Genomic DNA, 27,549 nt, shown 5'->3' on the forward strand with positions numbered 1-27,549 from the left:
CTGGGTGGACGACTCACAAACTGGAGAACACTTATACCACAGAAGCCCACCCACTGGAGTGAAGGTCCTGAGCACCACATCAGGCTTCCCAACCTGGGGTCCAGCAACAGGAATTCCCAGAGAATCAGACTTCGAAGGCTAGCAGGATTTGATTGCAGAACTTCAACAGGACTGGATGAAACAGCGACTCCACTCTTGAAGGGCACATACAAAGTGTGTGCATTAGGACCCAGGGGGAAGGAGCAGTGACCCCATAGGAGACTGAACCAGACCTACCTGCTAGTGTTGAAGGGTCTTCTGCAGAGGAGGGGGTGGGTGGCTGTGGCTCACCGCGGGACAAGGACACTGGCAGCAGAAGTTATGGGAAGTACTCATTGGTGTGAGCCCTCCTGGGGTCCTCCATCAGCCCCACCAAAGAGCCTGTAGGCTCCAGTGCTGGGTCGCCTCAGGCCAAACAACCAACAGCGAGGGAACACAGCCCCACCCATCAGCAGACAAGTGGATTAAAGTTTTACTGAGCTCTGCCCACCAGAGCAACACCCAGCTCTACCCATCACCAGTCCCTCCCATCAGGAAGCTTGCACGAGCCTCTTAGATAGCCTCATCCACCACAGGGCAGACAGCAGACACAAGAAGAACTACAATCCTGCAGCCTGTGGAAGGAAAACCACAATCACAGAAAGATAGACAAGATGAAAAGGCAGAGGATTATGTCCCAGATGAAGGAACAAGATAAAACCCCAGAAAAACAACTAAAAGAAGTGGAGATAGTCAACCTTCCAGAAAAAGAATTCAGAACAATGACAGTGAAGATGATCCAGGACCTCGGAAAAAGAATGGAGGCAAAGATCGAGAAGATGAAAGAAATGTTTAACAAAGACCTAGAAAAATTAAAGAACAAACAAACAGAGATGAACAATACAATAACTGAAATGAAAACTACCCTAGAAGGAATCAATAGCAGAATAACTGAGGCAGAAGAACGGATAAGTGACCTGGAAGACAGAATGGTGGAATTCACTGCTGTGGAACAGACTAAAGAAAAAAGAATGAAAAGAAATGAAGACAGCCTAAGACACCTCTGGGACAACATTCACATTATAGGGGTCCCAGAAGGAGAAGAGACAGACAAAGGACCCGAGAAAATATTTGAAGAGATTATAGTCAAAAACTTCCCTAACACGGGAAAGGAAATAGCCACCCAGGTCCAGGAAGTGCAGAGAGTCCCAGGCAGGATAAACCCAAGGAGAAACACGCCGAGACACATAGTAATCAAACTGAGAAAAATTAAGGACAAAGGAAAATTATTAAAAGCAACAAGGGAAAAATGACAAATAACATACAAGGGAACTCCATAAGGTTAACAGCTGATTTCTCAGCAGAAACTCTACAAGCCAGAAGGGAGTGGCACAATATATTTAAAGTGATGAAAGGGAAGAAACTACAACCAAGACTACTCTACCCGGCAAAGATCTCATTCAGGTTTGACAGAGAAATCAAAAGCTTTACAGACAAACAAAAGATAAGAGCACTCAGCACCACCAAACCAGCTCTACGACAAATGCTAAAGGAACTTCTCTAAGTGGGAAACACAAGAGAAGAAAAGGACCTAGAAAAACAAACCCATAACAATTAAGAAAATGGAAATAGGAACATACATGTCGATAATTACCTTAAACGTGAATGGATTAAATGCTCCAACCAAAAGACACAGGTTCACTGAATGAATACAAAAACAAGACCCATACACATGCTGTCTACAAGAGACCCACTTCAGACCTAGGGACACATACAGACCGAAAGTGAGGGGATGGAAAAAGATATTCCACACAAATGGAAATCAAAAGAAAGCTGGAGCAGCAATACTCATATCAGATAAAACAGACTTTAAAATAAAGAATGTTGGGGCTTCCCTGGTGGTGCAGTGGTTGAGAGTCCGCCTGCCGATGCAGGGGACACGGGTTCGTGCCCCGGTCCGGGAAGATCCCACGTGCCGCGGAGTGGCTGGGCCTGTGAGCCATGGCCGCTGAGCCTGCGCGTCCGGAGCCTGTGCTCCGCAACGGGAGAGGCCACAATAGTGGGAGGCCCGCGTACCGCAAAAAAAAAAAAAAAAAAAAAAGAATGTAACAAGAGACAAGGAAGGGCACTACATAATGATCAAGGGATCAATCCAAGAAGAAGATATAACAATTATAAATATATAGGAGCACCTCAATACATAAGGCAAATGCTAAGAGCTATAAAAGAGGAAATCGACAGTAACCCAATAATAGTGGGGGAGTTTAACACCGCACTTACACCAATGGACAGATCATCCAGACAGAAAATTAATAAGGAAACACAAGCTTTAAATGACACAGTAGACCAGATAGATTTAATTGATATTTATAGGACATTCCACCCAAATACAGAAGATTACATTTTCTTCTCAAGTGCACACGGAACATTCTCCAGGACAGATCACATCTTGGGTCACAAATCAAGCCTTGGTAAAGTTAAGAAAATTGAAATCATATCAAGCATCATTTCTGACCACAACACTATGAGATTAGAAATCAATTACAGGGAAAAAATGTAAAAAACCACAAACACATGGAGGCTAAACAATACGTTACTAAATAACCAAGAGATCACTGAAGAAATCAAAGAGGAAATCAAAAAATACCTAGAGACAAATGACAATGAAAACACGATGATCCAAAACCTATGGGATGCAGCAAAAGCAGTTCTAAGTGGGAAGTTTATAGCAATACAATCCTACCTCAAGAAAAAACAAAAAATCTCAAATAAACAGGCTAAACTTACACCTAAAGGAACTAGAGGAAGAACAACAAACAAAACCCCAAAGTCAGTAGAAGGAAAGAAATCATAAAGATCAGAGCAGAAATAAATGAAATAGAAACAAAGAAAACAATAGCAAAATCAATAAAACTAAAAGTTGGTTCTTTGAGAAGATAAACAAGATTGATAAACCTTTAGCCAGACTCATCAAGATAAACAGGGAGAGGACTCAAATCAATAATATTAGAAATGAAAAAGGAGAAGTTACAATGGACACCACAGAAATACAAAGCATCCTAAGAGACTACTACAAGCAACTCTATGCCAATAAAATGGACAACCTGGAAAAAATGGACAAATTCTTAGAAAGGTATAAGCTTCCAAGATTGAACCAGGAAGAAATAGAAAATATGACCAGACCAATCACACATAATGAAATTGAAACTGGGATTAAAAATATTCCAACAAACAAAAGCCCAGGACCAGATGGCTTCACAGGTGAATTCTATCAAACATTTAGAGAAGAGCTAACACCCATTCTTCTCAAACTCTTCCAAAATATTGCAGAGGAAGGAACACTTCCAAACTCATTCTATGAGGCCACCATCACCCTGATACCAAAACCAGACAAAGAGACTACAAAAAAAGAAGATTACAGACCAATATCACTGATGAATATAGATGCAAAAATCCTCAACAAAATACTAGCAAACAGAATCCAACAACACATTAAAAGGATCATACACCATGATCAAGTGGGATTTATCCCAGGAATGCAAGGATTCTTCAATATACGCAAATCAATCAATGTGCTACACCATATTAACTAATTGAAGAATAAAAACCATAAGATCATCTCAATAGATGCAGAAAAAGCTTTTGACAAAATTCAACACCCATTTATGATAAAAACTCTCCAGGAAGTGGGCATAGAGGGAACTTACCTCAACATAATAAAGGCCATATATGACAAACCCACAGCAAACATCATTCTCAATAGTGAAAAACTGAAAGCATTTCCTGTAAAATCAGGAACAAGACAAGGATTTCCACTCTCGCCACTATTATTCAACATAATTTTGGAAGTCCTAGCCATGGCCATCAGAGAAGAAAAAGAAATAAAAGGAATCCAAATTGGAAAAGAAGAAGTAAAACTGTCACTGTTTGCAGATGACATGATACTATACATAGATAATCCTAAAGATGCCACCAGAAAACTACTAGAGCTAATCAATGAATTTGGTAAAGTTGCAGGATACAAAATTAATGCACAGAAATCTCTTGCATTCCTATACACTAACAATGAAAGATCAGAAAGAGAAATTAAGGAAACAATCTCATTCACCATTGCAACAAAAAGAATAAAATATGTAGGAATAAACCTAAGGAGGTAAAAGACCTGTACTCAGAAAACTATCAGACACTGATGAAAGAAATCAAAGATGACACAAACAGATGGAGAGATAGACCATGTTCTTGGATTGGAGGAATCAATTTTGTGAAAATGACTATACTACCCAAAGCAATCTACAGATTCAATGCAATCCCTATCAAATTACCAATGGCATTTTTTACAGAACTAGAACAAAAAATCTTAAAATTTGTATGGAGACGCAAAAGACCCCGAAGAGCCAAAGCAATCTTGAGGGAAAAAAACCGTGCTGGATGAATCAGACTCCCTGACTTCAGACTATACTACAAAGCTACAGTAATCAAGACAACATGGTACTAGCACAAAAACAGAAATATAGATCAATGGAACAGGATAGAAAGCCCAGAGATAAACCCATGCACCTATGGTCACCTTATGTTTGATAAAGGAGGCAAGAATATACAATGGAGAAAAGACAGCCTCTTCAATAAGTGGTTCTGGGAAATCTGGACAGCTACGTGTAAGAGAATGAAATTAGAACACTCCCTAACACCATACACAAAAATAAACTCAAAACGGATTAAAGGCCTAGCTGTAAGACCAGACACTATAAAACTCTTAGAGGAAAACATAGGCAGAATACGCTATGACATAAATCACAGCAAGATCCTTTTTGACCCACCTCCTAGAGTAATGGAAAAACAAAAATAAACAAATGGGACCTAATGAAACTTAAAAGCTTTTGCACAGCAAAGGAAACCATAAACAAGACCAAAAGACAACCCTCAGAATGGGAGAAAATATTTGCAAATGAAGCAACTGACAAAGGATTAATCTCCAAAATTTACAGCCAATGCAGCTCAATATCAAAAAAAGAAACAACCCAATCCAAAAATGGGCAGAAGACCTAAATAAACATTTCTCCAAAGAAGATATACAGATTGCCAACAAACACATGAAAGGATGCTCAACATCATTAATCATTAGAGAAATGCAAATCGAAACTACAATGAGGTATCACCTCACACCGGTCAGAATGGTCATCATCAAAAAATCTACAAACAATAAATGCTGGAAAGGGTGTGGAGAAAAGGGAACCCTCTTGCACTGCTGGTGGGAATGTAAATTGATACAGCCACTATGGAGAACAGTATGGGGGTTCCTTAAAAAAACTAAACCTAGAATTACCATATGAACCAGCAATCCCACTACTGGGCATATACCCAGAGAAAACCATTATTCAGAAAGACATATGCACTCCAATGTTCATTGCAGCACTATTTACAATAGCCAGGTCATGGAAGCAACCTAAATGCCCATCGACAGACAAATGGATAAAGAAGGTGTGGTACGTATATACAATGGAATATTACTCAGCCATAAAAAGGAACGAAATTGGGTCATTTGTAGAGACGTGGATGGATCTAGAGACTGTCATACAGAGTGAAGTAAGTCAGAGAGAGAAAAACAAATACTGCATATTAATGCATATATGTGGAATCTAGAAAAATGGCACAGATGAACCGGTTTGCAAGGCAAAAATTGAGACACAGATGTAGAGAACAAACGTATGGACACCAAGTGGGGAAAACAGGGTGGGTGGTGGTGGTGGTGGGATGAATTGGGATATTGGGATTGACATATATACACTAATATATATAAAATAGATAGCTAGTAAGAACCTGCTGTATAAAATAAATAAAATAAAATTCAAAAAGAAAAAGAAATGTTTTTGCAAAGATAAATGATATGTCAAAAATTAACTGTTATACTTTGCTACTCAAATTATCTCTGGATTTGAAAGAAATTTTTTTAAATCTCTGCAAAAAGAAAAAGAAAAAAAGGACTTAGAGATGAATGAAAACAAAAGCACAACACACCAAAACTCACAGGATGCATCAAAAGCAGTATTAAGGGGGATATTCATAGCTGTAAATGCTTACATTAAAAAATAAGATCTCAAATAAACAGCCTAACTTTGTAACTTAAAGAACTTGAAAAACGAAAACAGAGATCTAATAATAAAGCAGAAATAATAAAGATTATAGCAGAAATAAACAAAACAAAGAATACAAAAATAATAGAGAGGGACTTTCCTCGTGGTCCAGTGGTTAGGACTCTGCACTCCCAATGCAGGGGGTCCAGGTTCGATCCCTTGTCAGGGAACTAGATCCCGCATGCTGCAACTGAAAGGATCCCACATGGTGCAATGAAGATCTCGCATACCACAACTAAGACATGGCATAGCCAAATAAATTAACTAATTAATTAATTAATTTTTTTTAAAAAAAGAAAAATAATAGAGAAAATCAATGAAACCCAAAGTTGGTTCTTTGAAAAGATTAATAAAATTAACAAACCTTTAGCTAGATGATCTAAGAAAAAAGAGAAAAGACTTAAATTACTAAAATCCAAAATGAAAGTGGGGACATTACTACTGATTCCACGGAAATAAAAAACGATTTTAAGAGACTACTATGAACTACTGTACACCAACAACTTGGATAATCTAGATGAATGGACAAATTCTTAGAAACACAAAACCTACCAAGACTGAATCACAAGGAAATAACAAATCTGAATAGATCTCTAACAAGTAAGGAGATTGAATCAGCAATCAAAATCTTCCCAAAAAGAGAAGCTCTGGATGTGATGGCTTCGCTGGTAAATTCTATCCAACATTTAAAGAAGAACCCTTGTGCACTGTTGGTGGGAATGTAAAATGGTGCAACCACTGTGGAAAACAATATGGTGAATTCTCAAAAAATTAAACACAGAATTACCATATGATCCAGCAACTCCACTTCTGGGTATATACCCAAAAGAATTGAAAGCAGAGTCTCGAAGTGATATTTGCACATCCATATTCATAGAAGGGTTATTCATAATAACCAAAAGGTGGAAGCAACCTAAGTGTCCACCAAAGGACGAATGCATACACGAAATGTGGTCCACCCATACAACGGAATGCTATTCAGGCTTAAAAAGAAAGCAAATTTTGATACATGCCACAACAAGGATGAACCATGAGGACACCATGCTAAGTGAAATGAGCCAGTCACAAAAGGACAAATACTATATGATTCCACTTACATGAGGTCCTTAGAGCAGTAAGATTCATAGAGACAAAAAGTAGAAGAGTGGACGCTAGGGGGCTGAGGGGAGGGAGGATTGGGGAGTTAGTATTTAATGGGGACATAGTTTCAGTTTTGCAAGAGGAAAGGAGTTTTGGAGACGGAGGGTGGTGATGGCAGCACAACAATACGAATGCACTTATTACCACTGAACCGTACACCTAAAAATAGTTAAGGTGGTCAATTTTATGTTACGTGTATTTTACCAATTTTAAAAATTAGAAAAGAAAAAAAAAAAAACAGCTGACGAGTCCTTGCCTGGGCCCAGCAAGAACCTCCTCCTTGGTCTCAGATCTGTACTCTCTGACTCATCCTTGCTCCAGCCAACAGAGGGAGAGAGACCATCTCAAATCCCAAATGCCTCCCAGCAACCCTCTGTGGCTCTCCACACCCCCACCACAGACCACACGGCCGTCACACTCCCTGCCTCGTCCTCTTGGCCCCACCTGCCTCATCCCAACCATGTGAAAATCACCAGCCTCTCCCAAGCCCCAACTCTTGCCCTTGCTGGTCCTGCCTCCTGGATCCCCTTCCCCCCTTCTTGTTTATTTATCCTGTGGGACCCAGCTTGGGCTCCACCTGCCCTGGGAGTCTTTCTAGCTTCCCCAAAGGGTCCCTCTACTTCCTCCCAAGCCCTCCATGAGAACACTGGCCCTACTGAAGCATGAAGCCCTTGGAGGCATAAAACATAAATTCTACGCGTGAGGGGACCCTATCTGCCTTGATCAAGGTGCCATCCCTGGCACCAAAAACACTACCCAGCACCCAAAACATCACCCAGTACACAGAAAATAGATACATTTTTACTCTCCGTACATCTCTGATGATGGACTGACAGCCCATCTTAAATCTGGACTCCCAGAACAAAATGCAGTAATCAGCTTCTGTTCTGACCAGCGGGGAAGACTGCCCATAATGAGGACAAGCACATCCGTGAAAGCGGCCTGAGGAACCCCCAGCTGAGTGCTTGGCTCTGTGCTGAGCATGTGCCACGGCATCTCATGCCAAGAAGGGGACCCCAGCTCAGCAGTCGGTCCACCCGCTGGCCAATCCACTAGCCCCAGGGTCTGAACTTTCATGCCTAACTGGTTTCCCAGGGCAAGTCACCACTACCTTCTGACACTAAGCATTGAAAGAAAAAAGCCAACTGCATCTGGCAAGAATTTAGCACAGCACTGCTGCTTCAAGGCGAACTAAAAGAGAAAACAATGTAGAAAGGAAATGTGCTGAGAGAAGCAGCCTGTTTTGCGGGCAGGAGCCTGAGTCCCCTGAGGAGCGAGGAGGGGGTGGGTGGGTGGAATTGAGTTCATGTTCCAGGGAACTGTAATCATTTTAATGAGCTCGTTATATAAACAGAGCGGATAGAGTTACCCCAAGAGGGAGTTGTTAAGAAGCATGAAGCCCTCAAATTTCATATTTCATAGGCAGATGTCTGAGGCTACAGAGGGATTTGGGGCTGACTTCATAGCTTTGAGTTTTATGTGTTAGAAAAGGATGCCCAATGTCTTACTCAGATGTTGGTGTCAGATCTCCAGGCAAACCGACTGGGAACCATCTTTCATGAGTGCCTCTGAGTCAGCCCACAAAGGCAGCAAAGGAAAGAAATCATACTTACCTGATGTTGAGACAGTGCCAAATCCATGTTTCAGGGAAGTAGGTCCTTTTCTTCTTCTCTGCTCTATGAAAAAAAATTTTTTTTTAAAAAAGAAATGATTAAAGTTTCACGGACATAACTTAATTCTGTTACCTGGCAGGTTAACATTCTACTTGATTAGCCTATAATATGTTAATTCTCTTACCCAGCAGCTTCATATTCTACACGTTTTAATTCTCTGACCTGGAAAGGTTAGTATTCTACTCTAATAGGACACAATGTGTTAATTCTTTCACCTGGCAGGGTTAACATTCTACTTGATTAGGACTAGTACAAGCGAGGCATCAAAGGCTTGACAGAGGCTTCTTAAAATGACAGTGGTGCCTCGCATCCTGAATTTAGAAGGTAAGAAGGGCCACAGGGACCACCCCATGTCCTCTCCTTTGTTAATTTCCCTCCCTGGGTTTGCCATGTTTTTCTGCATCATTACATAGAGCTCTCCTATCCCCTCTCCCCCTTCCTCTGTGCTTTCATTTTTTTTTTTTCAGTTTTCTTTAATTGAAGTATAGTTGACTTACGACATTGTGTTAGTTTCTGAAGTACAGCAAAGTGATTCAGTTATACGTATATACATTCTTTCATGTGCTTTCATTCTTGGTTTATCCCCAGAAGCCTCATAGCCCACCTTCCTCAGGGGCTGTCCTATTCTTTTTTTTTTTTTCTTTTCCTTTTTACAGTCTTTATTGAATTTGTTACAATATTGCTTCTGTTTTATGTTTTGGTTTTTGGGCCCCGAGGCAGGTAGGATCTTAGCTCCCCAACCAGGGATTGAACCTGCACCCCCTTCAGTGGAAGGCAAAGTCTTAACCACTGGACTGCCAAGGAAGTCCAGGGACTGTCCTATTCTTTAAAAAATAATATTAATAAGCCCTACTTGACATCTGGCAAAACTTCTCAAGATTAGAAATGCTCACATCTCTTTCAACCTGAGGTTACCTCTCCCAGGGATGAACCCTGAAATTAACCACAGACACATGTGCAAAGACAGACTATGGTGTGGCTCACTGCAGCACTGTGAGAAATAACAAACATCGTTTGGTTAATCAAATGACAGTACATTCACACCATGGAATATTACGTGTCAGTGAAAAAGGGTGAGGTAAGTATATATGTACTGGTATGAAATGGCCTCTAAGGTTTATCGCTGACTTTAAAAAGGAAGGCACAGAACAGTATTATAGTATTCTCCCACTGCGTTTTTTTTTTTTTAAATCCTTGTGTATACACAGAAAATTTCTAGAAGGATATCTAAGGAATTATTGACCATTATTGCCTCTTAGAAGGGAGCGGAGGATCTGGAGGTGGGAGGGAGACTTCCATTTCATTATATACCCTTTCATACTCTTTGAAAAATAATTTAACCACATGCATATGGTTAAGAAAAATGTCCTTCAGAATAAGGATGCATTATCCAATGACAAAAAGGCACAAACACTTGCTTTTTAAGGCATTTCTTATGCCTTTCTGCATTGGGATTTACAATTCCCTTTGAGGTTTTGGGTTTCGAGGCTGCTTGCATATCCACTTCAGGCCAAGCTCTCAGGAGGCACGCACATGGGAGGCTCCAGGCTTCCAGAGTAGTGTCTGGCTGAAGGATGCTCAGGGGCCAATATTCCACCTCCTCACTCAACCACATCTCAGAAATGCCTTCGTGTGCGTCCAAAGTACCATAGGGGGAGCCTGGTCTGCTATGCCCTGATGTGGAGTTTGGAAACGAGGACCCCTGTGGGCCTGTTAAATGTGTGACTTGGGCAGGAAGAACCTAGGGGATCCAGGTATCCAGAAACCACTGCAGAGGAGACTGGGGGGACTGGGAAGGTTCCCAATCTGGGCAGAGAGGGCTTGAAAGAAGAAGAGGGTTTTCATGGACAGGCCTGCCAGGGTGGGACATCCTCTGGGCCACATCTGGCTCAGAACAAGGGCTAAGGAGTCTGGGTGCCACCCTCAAGGTCTCCAAAGAGACCCAGATGCTGGGGCACTGCTGACCACACTGACCCCATCCCTGGCCCACTTGGTTCTGTGCTTCTCATTTAATGAGTTGGCAGGAAAGGGTACATCCAAGGCCTGCCTCCCCTTTCCCAGCCTACACACCTCTAAATTCAGAGAGAGTGAAAAGGCAAGGTCTTCAAAACACCCTACCCCTCCCCAAGCTGGCTGGAGTTGAGGAGTTAGTGGGAGAGGTAGAGAATGAAGAAGGTGGGAAAGAAGACAGGTGGGGGATGGGGGAGCAGAAGGGAGGGAACAAAGGGAAAGACAGGAGAGAACAGGAAACACTACCTCCTGTGAAACAAAGGTTTCCATGAGACCAGGGACAAAGCCACAAATCTAAGGGGGAGATGTGAACTCCTCTCTCTCAGTAATTGATAAGTTAGCAAACAAACAAAGAAACAAAATGAGCAAGGATATGGAGGGTTTGGGCACCATCTACCATAGACTTGACCAAAAGTACTCATAGAGAATCCTATACCCAATGACAGGAGCTTGGACATTCTTTTCAAGTAGATATGAGCATTTACAAAAACAGACCATATACCACATAGCCCGTCTCCAAAATAAAAAACAGATGATGGGTATCATACAGACTATGTTTGTTGACCATAGTGGATATCATACAGACCATGTTCTCTGGCCATGATGCACATCTGACACAAATTTATAAAACACATAAAATTATAATAATTTTAAAAATCACTTGAAAATTGAAAACACCTCTGGGTAAGTCACTTGCCACATCTGGGCAAATCAATTTTTCCACTAGTAAGAATCTATTTGGAAGCCAGCAATAATGGAAACACTTCATAGCACAACTTGGGTGCAGCCAAAGCAACACTCTGAGGCTTAAACATTTGATTTAAAATAAGAAAGACTGAAAAGTAATTACTTGGTGTCTAACTCCAAAAGGTAAAGAGTTGAAGGGGAAGGGGGAAGAGACAGGAACAGAAGGAAGGAGGAAATGGTGGGAGGAAGGAGAAAGGGTAATAGAGAGAATTTTCTAAGCAGAGTCTCTGGGAGTGGGAGGATCAAGCCACAGTTTCCCACCCTGCCCCAATTTGTCTGTCCCTAGGCAGATCTGCTCCCCTGTTACACCTTCCTTCTCTTCTGCACCCCCAACCCCCAATTCCATGCACTTGGATGGGTCCAAGGACTAGGGGGAGCAGAGCCAAAGTGCTCAGTGCCCCAGCACACTAGGCCATTGGTGAGTCTGGCCCCAAGGAGACACTGGGCAATGTCTGAAGACATTTTTGGTTGTCACAACTGGGGGTAGGGGTGGGGGGTTACTGGCATCTGGTTGGTGGAGACCAGGGATGCCACTCAACACCCTATAGTGCGTGGGGCAGCCTCACTGCAGAAAATGATCCAGCCCCAAATGTCAACAGTATGAGTTTAGACAACCCTACTCGAGGCAGTGACAATTACCTGGGGGGTTGTCTGGAGGACACTGCTGCCATCAGGCTCCCTGTGTGGGGCTGGAAGGCAGGGACAGCCTCATCAGTGTACAGGCCGCCGTCTTGCCGGTGGTTCAGGCTCACCAGGTCTGTCATCACCACCAGTCCTGTTTCCTAGGCAACAGATAATGCCCAGACCCACAGTGGGGAAGTGGACATTGTAGTCCCAGAGGTCACTGCCCCAACATCACTGCTGCGTAGCCCTGAGGGAGTCAGTCCTCTCTCCAGGCTTGGTGACACGGACTAAGGGGGTCATGGGACCCAGTAACCATCCAGGGCAGAGCAGAGGGGAGGCCAGCGCGTTTGTGGTCTAGGCACAAAAGGCCACATCTTGTATGATTCCATTTATATGAGACGTCCAAAACCACAGGCAGATCAATGGTTGCCAGGTGCTGGGGGAGGGTGGGTGTGGAGTGACTGCTAATGGTGACAGGTCTCCTTTTGGGGTGATGGAAATGTTCTGGAACTAGACAGAGGTGCTGGTTTGCACAGCACTGTGAATGTACTAAATGCCACTGAATTGTTCACTTTAAAATGGGTTAATTTTCTGCTATGCGAATTTCACCTCTATTTAAAACAAATCAATTGGTGCAGTGCCTAATCCGGACCAAGAGCCAATGACTGTGGGCTGCAGTTATTACTGTTATAATACAGGGACTTCCCTGGTGGTCCAGTGGTTAAGACTTCACCTTCCAGTGTAGGGGGTGCGGGTTTGATCCCTGGTCGGGGAGGTAAGATCCCACGACCAAAACACATAAAACAGAAGCAGTTGTAACAAATTCAATAAAGACTTTAAAACAATGGTCCACATCAAAAAAATTCTTTAATAAAAAAATGATATATATGTATATATATATTGGTATATATATTTGATACAGCAAAATGTTAACTGTGGGATCCAAGTGGTGGATCTATAGGTGTTCGCTAATTTGTTCAACGTTTCTATATGTTTGAAAATGTTCCATAATAAAAATGGGAGGAAAAGGATGCCTTTTATTTATTTTAATTTGTTTTGGCCATGCCGCAGGGCTTGCAGGATCTTAGTTCCCCGACCAGGGATTGAACCCAGGCACCAGCAGTGAAAGCACAGAGTCCTAACCACTGGACCACCAGAGGATTCCCAAGGATGCCTTTTAAATGATTTAAAACCTAGGATGAAAAGTGCTCTCATGCATTTGAGTGGAGACCGCCAGCATGCTAAAGTGGGCTAGAATGACATTTGTGTGTATTGTGTCTCCAGCAGCGCCCTGGTCCCCGGAGCCAGGAAGGAAGGGGACAGATTTGAGCTATAAATGTCAGCAAGGGACCTGAGAACACGGCACCTGCACCCATAGTGTAGGTTTTCCTTCCACCAAAGCACTTTCATCATCATTGCTCCAGAACAAGTTCAAGTTATCAATGGATACTCATTCTGCTCTCGTCCGTTTTGCAAATTGGGAGGGTCCACATATGAGCTTCCACTGGGGACAATCAAAAAAGATTCTGCAATGCTAAAAGTTTGGAAACTTCCACCCCAACCCATCTCTGTACCCCGAGACCCTTTGTTTCAAAGGAAAAGGAGCTCAGAAGGGGGCGGTGGGGTCCAAGACCACCTCTCCTTACGGCAAAGGCAAACCCGGAGTCCTTGGTGACACCCCAGGGCCACAGGAAGATGGAGGAGCGCCGGCGTCGTCGGGCCATCAGCCCAGCCCACCAGAAGGGTCCATCCTCCCTGGACACCCCAAAAGCATCAGAAACATCGTAATCTTCCAATTCCCGGAAAACCTACAAACAAAGGGGAGCAGGAACTGGTCAACTGAGGGTTTCTTTTCAACCCAAACTGGCCTGGCATGCTCCCATCTCAACCTCCTCTCAATGTATCACTTGGAACCAATCTTAGGAGACCGGAGTCGGTGGCATTAACCCATTTTTAAGATGGGAAGCGTGGGGCTGAAGAGGTGGGACCCGGACAACGTGACATTGGATTTGACTCCAAGATCTTTTAACTGCACCCAAACAGCGACAAGGATGGGGTTTGCTGAGAATGAACCCAGTGAAGAGAGACAATCTGGATTTATACGGGGCTTTTCAGTTATTGGAAAGGAAGAGACGTCCGTGAAGATGCTGGAGCCCAGTGCCCAAGGGCCCCCGCTCACCTGGGTGGGAGTCAGCCGAAACCCAGACCTGAGCAAGTAGATGCTCTTGTCAACCGCAGCTACACACACGCAACTGCCCCTTGCAGCCCTGACCCGCAGATCGATGACTTCCCCGGGTTGGGTCTCATTTGCTGAATATGTCAGTGAAACCTGGACCCAAACACAGCAGAAAACTCGGGAGCTTGACCAAACTCTCCAGACCCACCCACCCACCCACCCTCTCTGCCCTCCGAGAAGAGGCGGTCCTCGCCAGCTCAGCTGGGACCCTGGCTTTGCTGCCCAGATGAGGAAAAGGATGGGAGGCTGAATGACGGGAACTAGGCTGGCGCAACTGGTACATTCTGTGCATAAGATGGGAGGGGAGAAGAGAGGTGGGGAGAGGGGCGGTGACAGAGGACATGTTGCAGCCAGTTTTGGAGGGCGCAGGGAGAGGACGTGGGGGGCGGAGCCCGTTTGGGGGGACATGAGTGGAGCCCAGCAGGGACAGAGAACAGCTGACCACTTTTCCTGTGTGTAATGAATCCCCATCTGGGTGAGTTTTGGAGGATCTCCAGTAAAGACGCAACTTAGGATCCTGAAGGTAGGGCAACCCTTAAAAGTCCTGCCTGTCATACTACGTGAAGTCTGAGTGGCAGCTGTGTGCAGTCTACCCCAGCCCCGACACCCTGGAGCCCTCAGCCCTGATGACTCTTGTCCATCGCCTCTCCCTCCCCCAGTTTGGTACCCGATGCTCTACCTGGTTTTCAAAGAAGGTCTCAACAGCAAACTGGAGGCTGTCAGCCACCCCTTCTCCATTCTCCCTGACGTAGAAGGCCAGCAGGCGGCCGAGGGGGACCATGCTGGGGGTCACGGTCAGCCGGAGAGAGGTCACGCACACATTGACCTCTGCTGCTGGGGCTGGAGAGGGCTCTTAGACAAGTCAAAGGTGGGGAGAGACATGAAAGCTCAGCATCCCACAGTAGAACCACCGATGCCCCAGTTGCTCTGGGGGTTACATAGGGGGTGGCGCGAAGAGATGGCAGCCCAGGGCTGGCCCAGGGCAACTACTCCATGGATACTCACACCCCGTGTTATTTCACCCAGAAGGGAAGATAAACCCAAGAGGATGTGGACGCACAATGTCCAAAGCACCATTCAGGCCAGTGGTTCTCAACCATGGCAATGCTACTCCCCAGGGGGCATTTGGTAATTTTGGTTGTCGCAACTTGGGGGTGTTACTGGCATCTAGTGGGTGGAGGCCAGGGATGCTATCCAACACCCTACAATGCACAGGACAGCCCCACAGAGAATAATCCAGCCCCAAACATCAGTAGTGTGGAGGATGAGAAACTGACGTGGATGAGAGAGACCCTGTCTGACGTCCTGTCTGCCTGTCTGCCCGCCTTCCTATCCATCATCCATCCATCCATCCATCCAATTATCCACCCATCCATCCATCTATGACTCTATCTAACCATCCATCTATCAATTTATCTATTGATTCTATTTATAAAGCCATCTCTTTATCGACCCACCTATCCATGACTCTATCCATCCATCAACTTATCTATTGATAATTCTATCTATGAATCTGTCTCCCTATCTATCTATCTATCTATCTATCTCAGTGATTCACACCCAGGCGTCACTTTTCCCCCTAGAGACACTGGTGATATCTGGAGACATTTTAGGTTGTCATACTGTGTGTAGGGGGGTTGCCACTGGCATCTAGTGGGGAGAGACCAGGGATGTTGCTCAGCAGTCTACAGTGCACAGCACAGGCCCCATAACAAAGAATATCCTGCAAGTGTCCACAGTCCCTAGTTAGGGGATCCTGCTTGAGGCAGAAGGGCTGTGAAGAGGACGAGGCTGGGGAGACCCAGGGGAGGAGGTGGGTCTTGTGAGGAACATGTGGAAAAGAAGGACCCCTACATGGGGAATCAGTCTGGGCAAAGGCGGAAGGGGCCTGGCAGATGGCAACCTGGCACAGCGTGGGCCTGTGCAGGGGCCCAGCCCATGGCAGCCTCAAGAAGCGATGCCTCCAACAGCTGGTCACTGCCCAACCTCCTGGCCCCAACCCGGTCTTGCCTGGGACGTGTGCCCTCCACCCTGAGGCAGGCCCCCCCTCCTGGCTGCACCCTGCCTACTCCTCCTTGCTGGGGCGCCCACCCCAGTCTCAATGGTTCAGAAGGAATATAGGAACCTCCAGCCCGTGGCCTAGCTCACCTGTCTCGGAAAGGTGCGTTAAGCGGATGGGCTTCTCCGGGGCTGCCCGCTTGCTTCTCTGCTGGGTGATGTGGGCAGGCTGCTGGCCCGAGAGCACAATGTTGCCCCTCGCAGCCACCTCATAGTACAGAGTGAAATTGCAGGGGCACGTGGACTTCACTGGGAAATGGGCATCCTCCCCAACCTGTGGGAGACACGTAGCATGGGGAGCCATGCCTGACATCCACAGCCCAGCACCAATGCCACAGCCTACCCTAGGGAGAAGGCCACTGTGGGGCCACAGGGAGGCCAAGAAAGCTGAGGGAGGAGCACTGGCTTCAGAACTGAGTGCTCGGCATCTGGTCCTGGCTGTGGCCACATCACCATGGCAACCTCAGCTGATGCTCTGTAAATGGGGCTGTGCTGCGGATGAACCGTGATAAGGGGATGGAAACTCTCCGTGAGTGCAGTGTGGTAAGGATCTGAACCTAGCCTAAGAGAGGTCTGGCCTTTGTCCCCTGCTCCTGGAAGGTGATCTTTAAGGCCTTGAAATGTCCTGCCTGATGAGTCTTTGTTTATCTGGGGTCTGGGGCACACCAGATACTAACAATATAATTTACGGTAGGGACATTGGGCCACACTATATCAGTTTGACCTCTGGAGGGGCTGAGACTAGGGTCGGCCAGGCAGGTGGTTAGCCATGTCTATGTGACTAACCTCAACTAAAAACCCTGGACACTGAGGCCCGGGTGAACACCCCTGGTTGGCAGTACACCATGCATGTGGTCACACATTGTTGCCGGCAAAGCCACACTGTCCTTGACTCTATGGGGGGAGGACAACTGGAAGTTCACATTCAGAACTCACCTGGCCCCTGCCTTATGATCCTCTTGCCTTGCCTGTTTTTAATCTGTATCTTTCACTTAAACTGTAACTGATTCTAACAGCTTTCAGGGATTCTGTGACTCCCTCCAGAGATTAAAGAAACTGAAAGTGGTTTGGTGACCCGCCCAAATTCTGCAATTGATGGGGGATGGTCTTGGGGACTATTCCCTAACTTCACAGGCACCAGTGCAGGCAATGGGCTGGAACTTCTCATTGGATATACACTTGATGAGTTGGGTTCTATCACAATCCCCAAGTTTCCAGAGGGGATTTGATCCCTTCTCAAAATCAGTGAGTGGTGGGGACAGGATTCAAACCCCAAAGGGCTGAAGCCAGAGCCCCATGCTTAACCTCCAAGCTGCCCTCATTCCCTGTGTTACAGCTGAGGTCTCCCAGGTCCTGTGACCTCCCCGAGAGCTTGGAGTGTGACCATTTCCAACACTGATGTTACAGGCTGCATGAGAAGTCATCCTCTGGACTTTTGCCCCAGAGGTTCCCTCCTCTGCCCCATGTTTTACAATCCATGACTCTCCCCAAACGTCTGGGCCACCCTGAATGCCCAGAGGAGGGTAATCTGAGGTGGTGAGCGGTGAGTATCATTCTCACTGTGGGTCCTTGGGCAAGTCATTTCACCTCTCTGATCCTCAGTTTCCCCATTTGTAAAATAAGGTTATATCTCCTGGACAGAAGGTCCTGAGGATCCAATGAATGATGAACGTATCATTCTCAACATCACACCTGTTCACTGTGGGTGGTTAATAAATGTCATTCTACTTCCAACTGAAGACAAGAACCCACCTGTTTAAGGAGCTGACCCAAAGGTACTCACTCCCACAGCCAAATCTGGGAAACTGGAGTAGCAGAAAGAAGAATGAACTCTTCAAGAGTGTCAAGGTCATGAAAGACAAGGAAAGACCAAGGAACCATCAGACGGGAGGACACGAAATGCAGTGTGAGATCCTGCATGGGATCCTGGACCGAAAAAAGCAGGTGCCTGGAAAAACCAGGGAAATGCAAATAAAGTCCGGGGTTTAGTTATGTCCAGTGCTGATGTCTTAGTTTTGACGAATGTGTCATGGTCTCATAAGATGGTAACATTAGGGGGAAGCCTAACGAAGCGCCAGTGGCCTTTTTTGTCCAAGTACAAAAGCTGATCCTAAAATTCACACGGAAATGCAAAGGATCCAGGATAACCAAAACAATCTTGACAAAGAACAAGGTTGTAGGACTCACGCTTGCCAATTTCAAAACTTACTACAAAGCTACAGTATCAAAACAGTGTGGTATTGGTATAAGGACAGACATATAGATCAATAGGATAGAACTGAGAGTCCAGAAATAAACATCTGTGGCAAACTGATTCTCATCAAGGGTGCCAAGACCTTTTGAAGGGGAAAGAACAGTCTTTTCAACAGATGATTCTGGAACAACTGGATCTCCACATTCGAAAGAATGAAGTTGGACCCTACCTCACACCATACACAGAAGTTTACTCAAAATGGTTCAAAGACTTAAATGTAAGAGCTAAAACCATAAACTGTTAGGAGAAAACATAGGGGTAAACCTTCATGACCTTGGATTTGGCAATGGTTTCTTTGAGATACGGCACCAAAAGCACAAACAACAAAAGAAAAATAATAGATAAATTGGATTTCACCAAAATTAAAAACCTTTGTTGCATCAAAGGACACTATCAGGAAAGTGAAAGGACAACCCACAGAATGGCAGAAAATACTTCCAAGTCATGTATCTGATAAGGGTCTAATGTCCAAAATATATAAAGTACCCTCACAAAAACAAAAAGACAAACAATTTAAAACACTAGGGAAAGAAAGCTGGATGGAGGATATGCAGGAACTCTCTGCGCTATATGAGCAACTCTTCTGTAAGTCTAAAGTTATTCCAAAATCTGAAATGAAAAAAGGAAGCATGGTGGTAACAGATTATAACACACTGAATCATCTTTTAGAAGTTCACAAGTCCATAGGCACACGGAAAACAACAATAATAGAGCAAAAATAATAGTGGGGCAAGTTCTTTTTTTACCAGCTAATAAATTTAGAAGGAATGTCAGAATCATCATAAGTGCAGAAATCACAGTATCCATCATAAAGCCAATGTGATAACTGATTACAGCAAGAATCATCAAAGATGCCAAAGGCATTCGGTGAAAGGTTGCTGGGGCTCAGGACACTGTGGCAGGGACCTCAGAGTGTCACCCAGATTATTTATTAGCTTCACCTGCAGAGGGAAAGAGCTAGTAGGAACCAGACCCAGCTTCAGCAAGGGTGGGGCTGCCCAAATCTGTGCCTCCTGATGGCGCTCAACAAAAGGAGTACGTACATAGTAGTTTCGCCAGAACCATGTTTTAACCTGAATCTCACTCATAATGTGGGATAATCTGCAAGATCACAGGCTTGAATTCTTTGCAAAAGTCATGGCAATGAAAAGGCAGGGAGACGGTTCTAGATCAAGAATGATTACGGACACAGAAGAGCCAAATGCAACTTTTAAATTGATCCTGAGTAAAATGCAGGCACGCATACACACACGCACACACAGGTGAGCACACACACATGTGCACATGCACAAGCATACATCTGCAAGACATGCACACTCACACATATGTGCAGGCATGCATGGGTGTGCACACACACTATATATAAACTGTATCTCGAGGACACCTTTGAGAATCTGAATATTGCCTGTGAATTAGACAATATGATTGAGTTAATATAATTTTCTCAGATATAACAATGACCTTGCGGTCATGTTGAAGAACGTCCCTATTTTTAAGACACATTATGCTCAAGTATTTAAGAGTGAAGCATCATATCTGTAATTTCCTTTCAAATATTGCAGTCAAAAAAGGGGCAGGGCTTCCCTGGTGGCGCAGTGGTTGAGAGTCCGCCTGCCGATGCAGGGGACACGGGTTCCTACCCCGGTCCGGGAAGATCCCACGTGCCGCGGAGCGGCTGGGCCCGTGAGCCATGGCCGCTGAGCCTGCGCGTCCGGAGCCTGCGCTCCGCAACGGGAGAGGCCACAACAGTGAGAGGCCCGCGTACCGCGAAAAAATAAATAAATAAATAAGGTGGAAAGAAACAGATGGATAAATAGGTGAGTGGATGGATGGATGGGTAGATGCGTGGAGGAATGGGTGGTAGGTGGATGATGGGTGCATAGGTGGGTAGATGGGAGGATGGATGGATGTGGGTGGATCGGTGGGGGGGGTGGGTAGATGGGTGGGTGGATGGGTGGATGGAGAGATAAATAGATGAGTGGATGGATGGGTGGATGGGTAGATGGATGGGTAGGTAGGTGAGTGGGTGGGTGGGTAGATGGGTGGGTAGATGGATGGAGGCAAAATATTAATTCATAAATCTAGGTGAAAAGCGTATGGTTATTTATTATACTTTTTTTATTTCTCTTTAAATTTGCAAATATCCTCCTTATAACAACACCCAAACAAAAGTCTCTTTCTGTTTGAGATGTTGGGGAAAAAAAGGAAAGAGTGCAAATCTTTTTCTTCTTCTCACGAACTAACCCCATGGCATCAGAGCAACCCTAAAATATTGGGGTGACAGCCCCATTTACAGAGCAGCTCCTCCCTGCACATCCCTTGGTGCTGGAGGAAGAAGAAAGGGCCCCAACACAGAGCTGGGACTGCACCAGGCATGGTCACTCTTGCCTCAATGCCCTGAGGTCACACTCAGGGCCCCTCGATGACAGTCTGGGACGGGGAGAGCTGGCGCCTGCTGACCTGACTGAGGCAGGACAGAGGTGTCCCTCCAAGAAGAAATTCTGAGCGGCCCAGCCAAGTCCTCGCCTACGGGAACAGTCGTCCCAGCAGACATGACACGGGACTCCTTCCCACCCCCACAAGAAGGTGGCCAACCCCAGCACCCCTACGCTGCACAGATGGTTAAACAGTATTAAAACAAGAACAGCGTGTGCAGCCTAGCTGGGCACGACCTCACTGGAGTTTCTCATTCTCATAACCCCCACAGAGGGCCATTAAGCCCAGGGAGTAGGCAGCCCTGCCACCTCAGTTCCTCCAAGATGCGTCCCAGGGGCCCCTCAGGGCTGGGCAGCACCCTCGGAGAGGGGATCTCAGAGGTTTACAGGACTGGTAGGGCCCGGGAGTCCCATTGGCAAGTGGTTTCCATTAGAGGCAATGCTGGCAAGCCTGCCACCACCCACGGCAGCCGGGCTCAGCCCTCAGAGCATCAATTAGGGGAATTAACGGAGTGCTTTATAAAACATACATATACGTATATATCGTTTAACAGGTGAGGGGACAAACAAACCGCAGTTGATCCAAACCATATGATGCAATATAATTCGCCACGAAAATGAAAGGCCCTCTCAAGTCAGAAAAAGAGTCGGACGTAGTTCGATGCAAATTGCTAAATGAAAGAAGCCAATCTGGGGACTTCCCTGGTGGTCCAGTGGCTAAGACTCCGCACTTCCAATGCAGGGGGCCTGGGTTCAATCCCTGGTCAGGGAACTAGGTCCCACATGTCGCAACTAAAAAAGATCCCACGTACCACAACGAAGATCCCGCAAGTGGCAACAAAGATCCCACGTGCTGCAACTAAGACCCGGCACAGGACTCCCCTGGTGGCGCAATGGTTAAGAATCCGCCTGCCAATGCAGGGGACACGGGTTCAATCCCAGGTCCAGGAAGATCCCACATGCCGCAGAGCAATTAAGCCTATGCGCCACAACTACTGAGCCCACGTGCCACAACTATTGAAGCCCACGTGCCTAGAGCCCGTGCTCCACAACAAGAGAAGCCACCGCAATGAGAAGCACGCGCACCGCAATGAAGAGTAGCCCCCGCTCGTTACAACTAGAGAAAGCCCTCGTGCAGCAACGAACCCAACACAGCCAAAAAAAAAAAAAAAAGACCCACTGCAGCCAAATAAATAAATAAATATTTTTTAAAAAAGAAGAAGACAATCTGAAAAGGACACGCACTGTATAATTCTGGCTCTATGACATTCCGGAAAAGGAAAAAGTATAAAGACAGTGAAAAGCTCAGCGTTTGCCAGGGGTTGGAGGGAGGGAGGGAGGAATAGGTAGAGCACAGTGGATTTTTCGGGAAGTGAAACGATCCTGTATGACGTTGTAACGGTGGATACATGACATTGTGCATTTATCATAAAACGTGCACCACCAAGAGGGAACCCTGACATACACTGGGGACTTCAGTGCATAATCTCATATTAATAGCGGCTCATCAATTTTAACAGATGGTAATAATCAGGGAAACTGCGTGCAGGGGAAGTGGGTGTATGGGAAGTCTCCATATTTTCTGCTCAGTGTTTTCAGATCCCTATTTCCACACACATCTTCACGCATCTTACTTAATTTGGATCATGGAATAACAGACTTGGGAAGAACTAACGTGAGATCCAGCTCTGAGTTCGTCTCATCTTTGCACTCGGTGTGTCTGCAAGTGTCTGGTGGGTGACTTCCGGTGCCTTTGCACAAGAAACTCCAGACAGTGGGGAACCAGGGCCAACAGGACCCTGAGGGCAGGTGACATCACAGTAAACCCTGGCCTTGGCCTAAATGTCCATCATAAATAAATTACAGGAATTCATTCCATGCAATACTCCCCTTGCTGGAGGGATGGGGCTCCTGTGTCAGCATCAGCATTAACCCTGCTGGGGCATGTGCAGGCTCCCTGGAGGCACGTGCATGCTGCTTCTTGGGCCCCGTCCTGCTCGAGAAGGGCACACCTGAAAGCCTTACCTGCAGGGGGAGGGAGGGCGGCTGCAGCTGCAGGTAGCACTGGCTTGGGGAGTACCAGCTGCTGAGGGAGAGGTAGCTGGGCAGGTACTGGGCCCCCACGAGCTTTCCACCGAGGGCTGTCACCTTGGTCTAAAGAAGAGAGGGTATTTGATCAAGGCTTGGATGCTTGGTGTAGGAAGGGGGTCTTAATCAAGCCTATGTAATGAAACCCCAATAAAAACCGTCGACACTGAGGTGGGCGTGAGCATCCCTATTGGCTGTGCTCTGTGTGTAGTATCAGGAGGGTGATGTGTCCCGACTCCACGCTTCTGCCTGCCCTGCCCTGCCCTGCAGCAAGATCTTCTCATGCTCCAATTTCCCTTTGGAGAACCTCTTCCCCAGTTCTCAGAGTATGGGGTCCAGTGTGGCTAGCTTGTTCTTCCCCAGCTCCACGGGAAGCAAGTGTCCAAGGCTGGCCACAGGGTGTTGGGGGTTGGCTCAGGCAATGGTAGGTGGCCCACGTGGCCACTGAGAGACAGTTCCATCATAGGCATATTAGGGAAGCCCATGTCCTGGGCTTGCCAGCACCTTCGGTGGCTCCTCGGAGGGTAAAGCCTCCTTGGGAAGTGAGCACAGGGGAGATGGTGGTCAGGAGAGGGAGAAGCCGCGCTGGGCAGCATCCCCAGAGCTCTGGACGCTGCTCCCCCTTGAGTTCTCCATCCTCCCCCTTCATGCCCCAGGGACTGGCAGTTATATGACTTTTGCTCCTTTGGAAGTTTGAACCTGCTGTCTTCACTTGCTGCTGGAAAAGTGTGGCTAACACAAGAGAGATGCCAGAAGTGGGGGCAGGAAGGGAGTAGTCTAAGACCTCTGTGTGATAAAAAATAAAGAAGCTAGGGACTTCCCTGGTGGCGCAGTGGTTAAGAATCCACCTGCCAATGCAGGGGACATGGGTTCGAGCCCTGGTCTGGGAAGATCCCACATGCTGCGGAGCAACTAAGCCCGTGCGCCACAACTACTGAGCCTGTGCTCTAGAGCCCATGAGCCACAACTACTGAAGCCCGTATGCCTAGAGCCTGTGCTCCGCAACAAGAGAAGCCACCACAGTGAGAAGCCCACACCTCAACGAAGAGTAGCCCCCGCTCACCGCAACTAGAGAAAAGAAGCTGGCCCACCTTTATCTCAGTTACTGGCAGATAGCCTCTGAACCCCTAAAATTTCCCAAGTGATGCGGATGTCTTTGTTATTGATGGTGGGTCCTGATCATATGAGCTAATGAGATAATTCGGGATGGGGACAATCATGCCAGAAAGACCAATCATGGGATTAGAGAGTTGGGGCTTTGAGCCACGGGATGTGGTGTCCACTTGACCTCTAGGGAGGGGAGGCGGCTAGAGACTGAGTTCCGTCATGGGGCCAATGATTAATCAATCAAGCCTATGTAGTGAAACCCCAATGAAAACTGTGGACACCAAAGTGGGAGTGAGCATCCCTATTGGCAGTGCTCTGTGTAGTGCCAGGAGGGGGACGTGTCCCAACTCCATGGGGACAGCACACAAAGCTACAAATTTGGGACCCTCCCAGCTCTCGTCCTATGCATGTGTGTCTCTCTCTTTGGTTGGTCCTAAGTTGTATCATTTTGCTATGATAAAACTGTAATTGCAAAAAATACAAACTTCCAGTTATAAATTCGGTCCTGGGTATGTAATGTACAGCATGGTGTCTATAGTTAATCATATCGTTTTGTACATTTGAGAAAGTTGCTAAAAGAATAGATCTTAGAGGTTCTCATCACAAGAAAAAAAAAGTGTAACTGTGTATGGTAACTGGACATATTGTGATGTCATTTCACAATATATACATACGTTAAGTCATTATGTTGAACACCTGAAATGAATATAATGTTACACGTCCACAGGTGCCGTAATTGTAAGGTAGTGGGGTAGCAGGAAGCTCCAAATTTGTAGCCAGGTGGTAAAAAGTGTTGGTGGCCTGGGGATCCCTGGCTGTTAAAAATCTTTAAGGAGGGCTTCCCTGGTGGCGCAGTGGTTGAGAGTCTGCCTGCCGATGCAGGGGACGTGGGTTCGTGCCCCGGTCCGGGAAGATCCCACATGCCGCGGAGCGGCTGGGCCCGTGAGCCATGGCCGCTGAGCCTGCGCGTCCGGAACCTGTGCTCCGCAACGGGAGAGGCCACAGCAGTGAGAGGCCCGCGTACCGCAAAAAAAAAAAAAAAAAAGTCTTGAAGGACATGTCGCCCACAGGGGACATAGTGACCACAAGTGTCCTCGGCTCCCACCCACACATTTATTCCCAGCTACCTCCTGTCCCCACCATCCCAGTGTCCGTGGGGCCACCACGCCTACCACCAGCTAGAGAGGTGAGGGCTGGGACATCCTCTTTACCACACCTGCTCCTCCCTCCCCTGACAAGGAGACACCAGGTCCTGCCAATTCTACCTCCACAGCTCCAGGCTCAGTGTCCTCTCCATCATCACCTCCCGTCTGCCCACCTGTGGCCCCGCCCAGACTTCCCCCACTATGGGCACTGGAGTGACAGACTGCCTTCTGGGTAAGCCCTGAGCACCCCTGTGAGGTGAGGGGAAGCCCCACTGGCTCCCTCCTCCATATCTTCTTGAAATGGCTTGGCTGGCTGGGCATTTGCAGGATCCCATTACACTAGGACTGTAGGCCTCTGGGGCTGTGCATATGCTGTTCCACCTTCCTGGAAGCAGCCTGGCTGAACCTCCCCCTTGTCAGGAGTCCACCTGGGAAGATCCCCTCACAGGAGCCAGGCACCCTCATCTCTTCTCAGCCTCCCGCCTCACTCTGGGGTGGTCGGGTTACCTGACTTACTATCAGCCTCCCCCATCAGACTTTGAACTCCCTCAGGGCAGGGGCAGGACCCAGGTCCACTGACCCAGTGCCTGAGCATGGCCTGGAGGAGGGGCCAAGTCCATGCCTGCTGGCTGAATGACGAGGGTCTAGGTGACTCACCCACCTCCAGCCACACGTGCTGGGCTGACACAGGGATGGAGGGGATCTCAAACCCTACCAGCCCACCCCGGGACACAGACTCGGTGGTGTATATGTTGTCCTTCGGCGTCAGCTCTGCCCTGATCTGGACCGTCACCCCCTCAGCCGGGCTGCCGTCTGGGTAGGACAGCTCCACCTGGAAGGAGTCACCAATGATTCAACGTGGTTAGGGTGGCAACACTTCCCAAACGGATCTATAGATTCAACCCAATCCCCCAGCAGGCTCCCAGCCAGCTTCCTTGCAGCAATCAACAATCTAATGCTAAAATTCATACGGAATTACAAGTGGCCCCAAACAGCCAAAGCAGTCCTGAAAAAGAACCAAGAACTCACACATCCCAATTTCAAAACTTACTACAAAGGTACAGTAATCAAGACACGTGGTACTGGTATAAGGACAGATATGCAGACCAGTAGAGTAGAAGAACTGAGAGTCCAGATATAAATCCACCCATCTATAGTCAATTGATTCAAAAAAATAAGATTAAAATATGGTGAGGGGGAATTCTCTGGCACTCCAGTGGTTAGGACTCCACGCTTCCACTGCAGGGGGCATGGGTTCAATTCCTGCTCAGGGAACTAAGATCCTGCATGCCGAGTGGCACAGCAAAAAAAAAGAAAAGAAAAAGATTATAGTCAATTGATTTATGACAAGGGTGCCAAGACCATTCAATGGGGAAAGAACAATCCCTTCAATAAGTGGTTCTGGGACAACTGGATCTCCACATGCAGAAGAATGCAGCTGAACCCCTACCTCACACCATATACCAGAATTAACTCCAAATGGATCAGAGACCTAAATGTAATGGCTAGAACTACAAAACACTTCGAAGATAACGTAGGGGAAAACTTGTATGACCTTAGACTTGGCAAAGAAGTCACAAGGCACAAATCACCCCATGCCAGCCATTCTCCTGGTGCCACAGCCAGGTAGGAATGGGGCGGGCAATGCCACGGACAGTGCCACGTGACTCTCAGACCTCACTCATTCAGGCAGGTAGAAAAGGCAGTCAGAATGAGGGGTTCAGATATTGTGAAGAAATACGGTCAGTGGTTCCTGAAGGACCCTGGAGCACCCCTCAACTGTGTAGGTTATCTGGTGATGGGGTGACCAGCTTCAGCTCCGTTCTTTAAGGCAGACAGTAGAAAATTTCTCACGTGTAGGTGAAATGCTCCTCTTTCACTGA

The 27,549-nt window shown here is 46.5% G+C and overlaps 1 protein-coding gene across 9 annotated transcripts in view; it reads right to left on the reverse strand.

Moving 5' to 3' along the window:
- CPAMD8 (C3 and PZP like alpha-2-macroglobulin domain containing 8) overlaps positions 1-27,549 on the reverse strand; it is a 99,214-nt gene that overhangs the window by 48,840 nt on the left and 22,825 nt on the right. For 8 of the 9 annotated variants that reach the window (XR_009563533.1, XR_009563532.1, XM_030880221.2 and 5 more), the window contains 8 exons: positions 26,328-26,498; positions 23,352-23,480; positions 16,728-16,911; positions 15,259-15,431; positions 14,523-14,672; positions 13,990-14,151; positions 12,359-12,501; positions 8,903-8,965 (listed from right to left, as the gene is read on the reverse strand). Coding sequence is in view for 7 of the 9 variants with exons in the window: in XM_030880221.2 (XP_030736081.2) it covers positions 8,903-8,965; positions 12,359-12,501; positions 13,990-14,151; positions 14,523-14,672; positions 15,259-15,431; positions 16,728-16,911; positions 23,352-23,480; positions 26,328-26,498 (1,175 nt within the window). In the remaining 2 variants the exon portion in view is untranslated. The remainder of the gene's footprint in view (positions 1-8,902; positions 8,966-12,358; positions 12,502-13,989; positions 14,152-14,522; positions 14,673-15,258; positions 15,432-16,727; positions 16,912-23,351; positions 23,481-26,327; positions 26,499-27,549) is intronic. The other variant, XM_060296832.1, reaches the window with a different exon arrangement.

This window comes from Globicephala melas, chromosome 3 (assembly GCF_963455315.2).
Source record: "Globicephala melas chromosome 3, mGloMel1.2, whole genome shotgun sequence".
NCBI lineage: Eukaryota > Metazoa > Chordata > Mammalia > Artiodactyla > Delphinidae > Globicephala > Globicephala melas.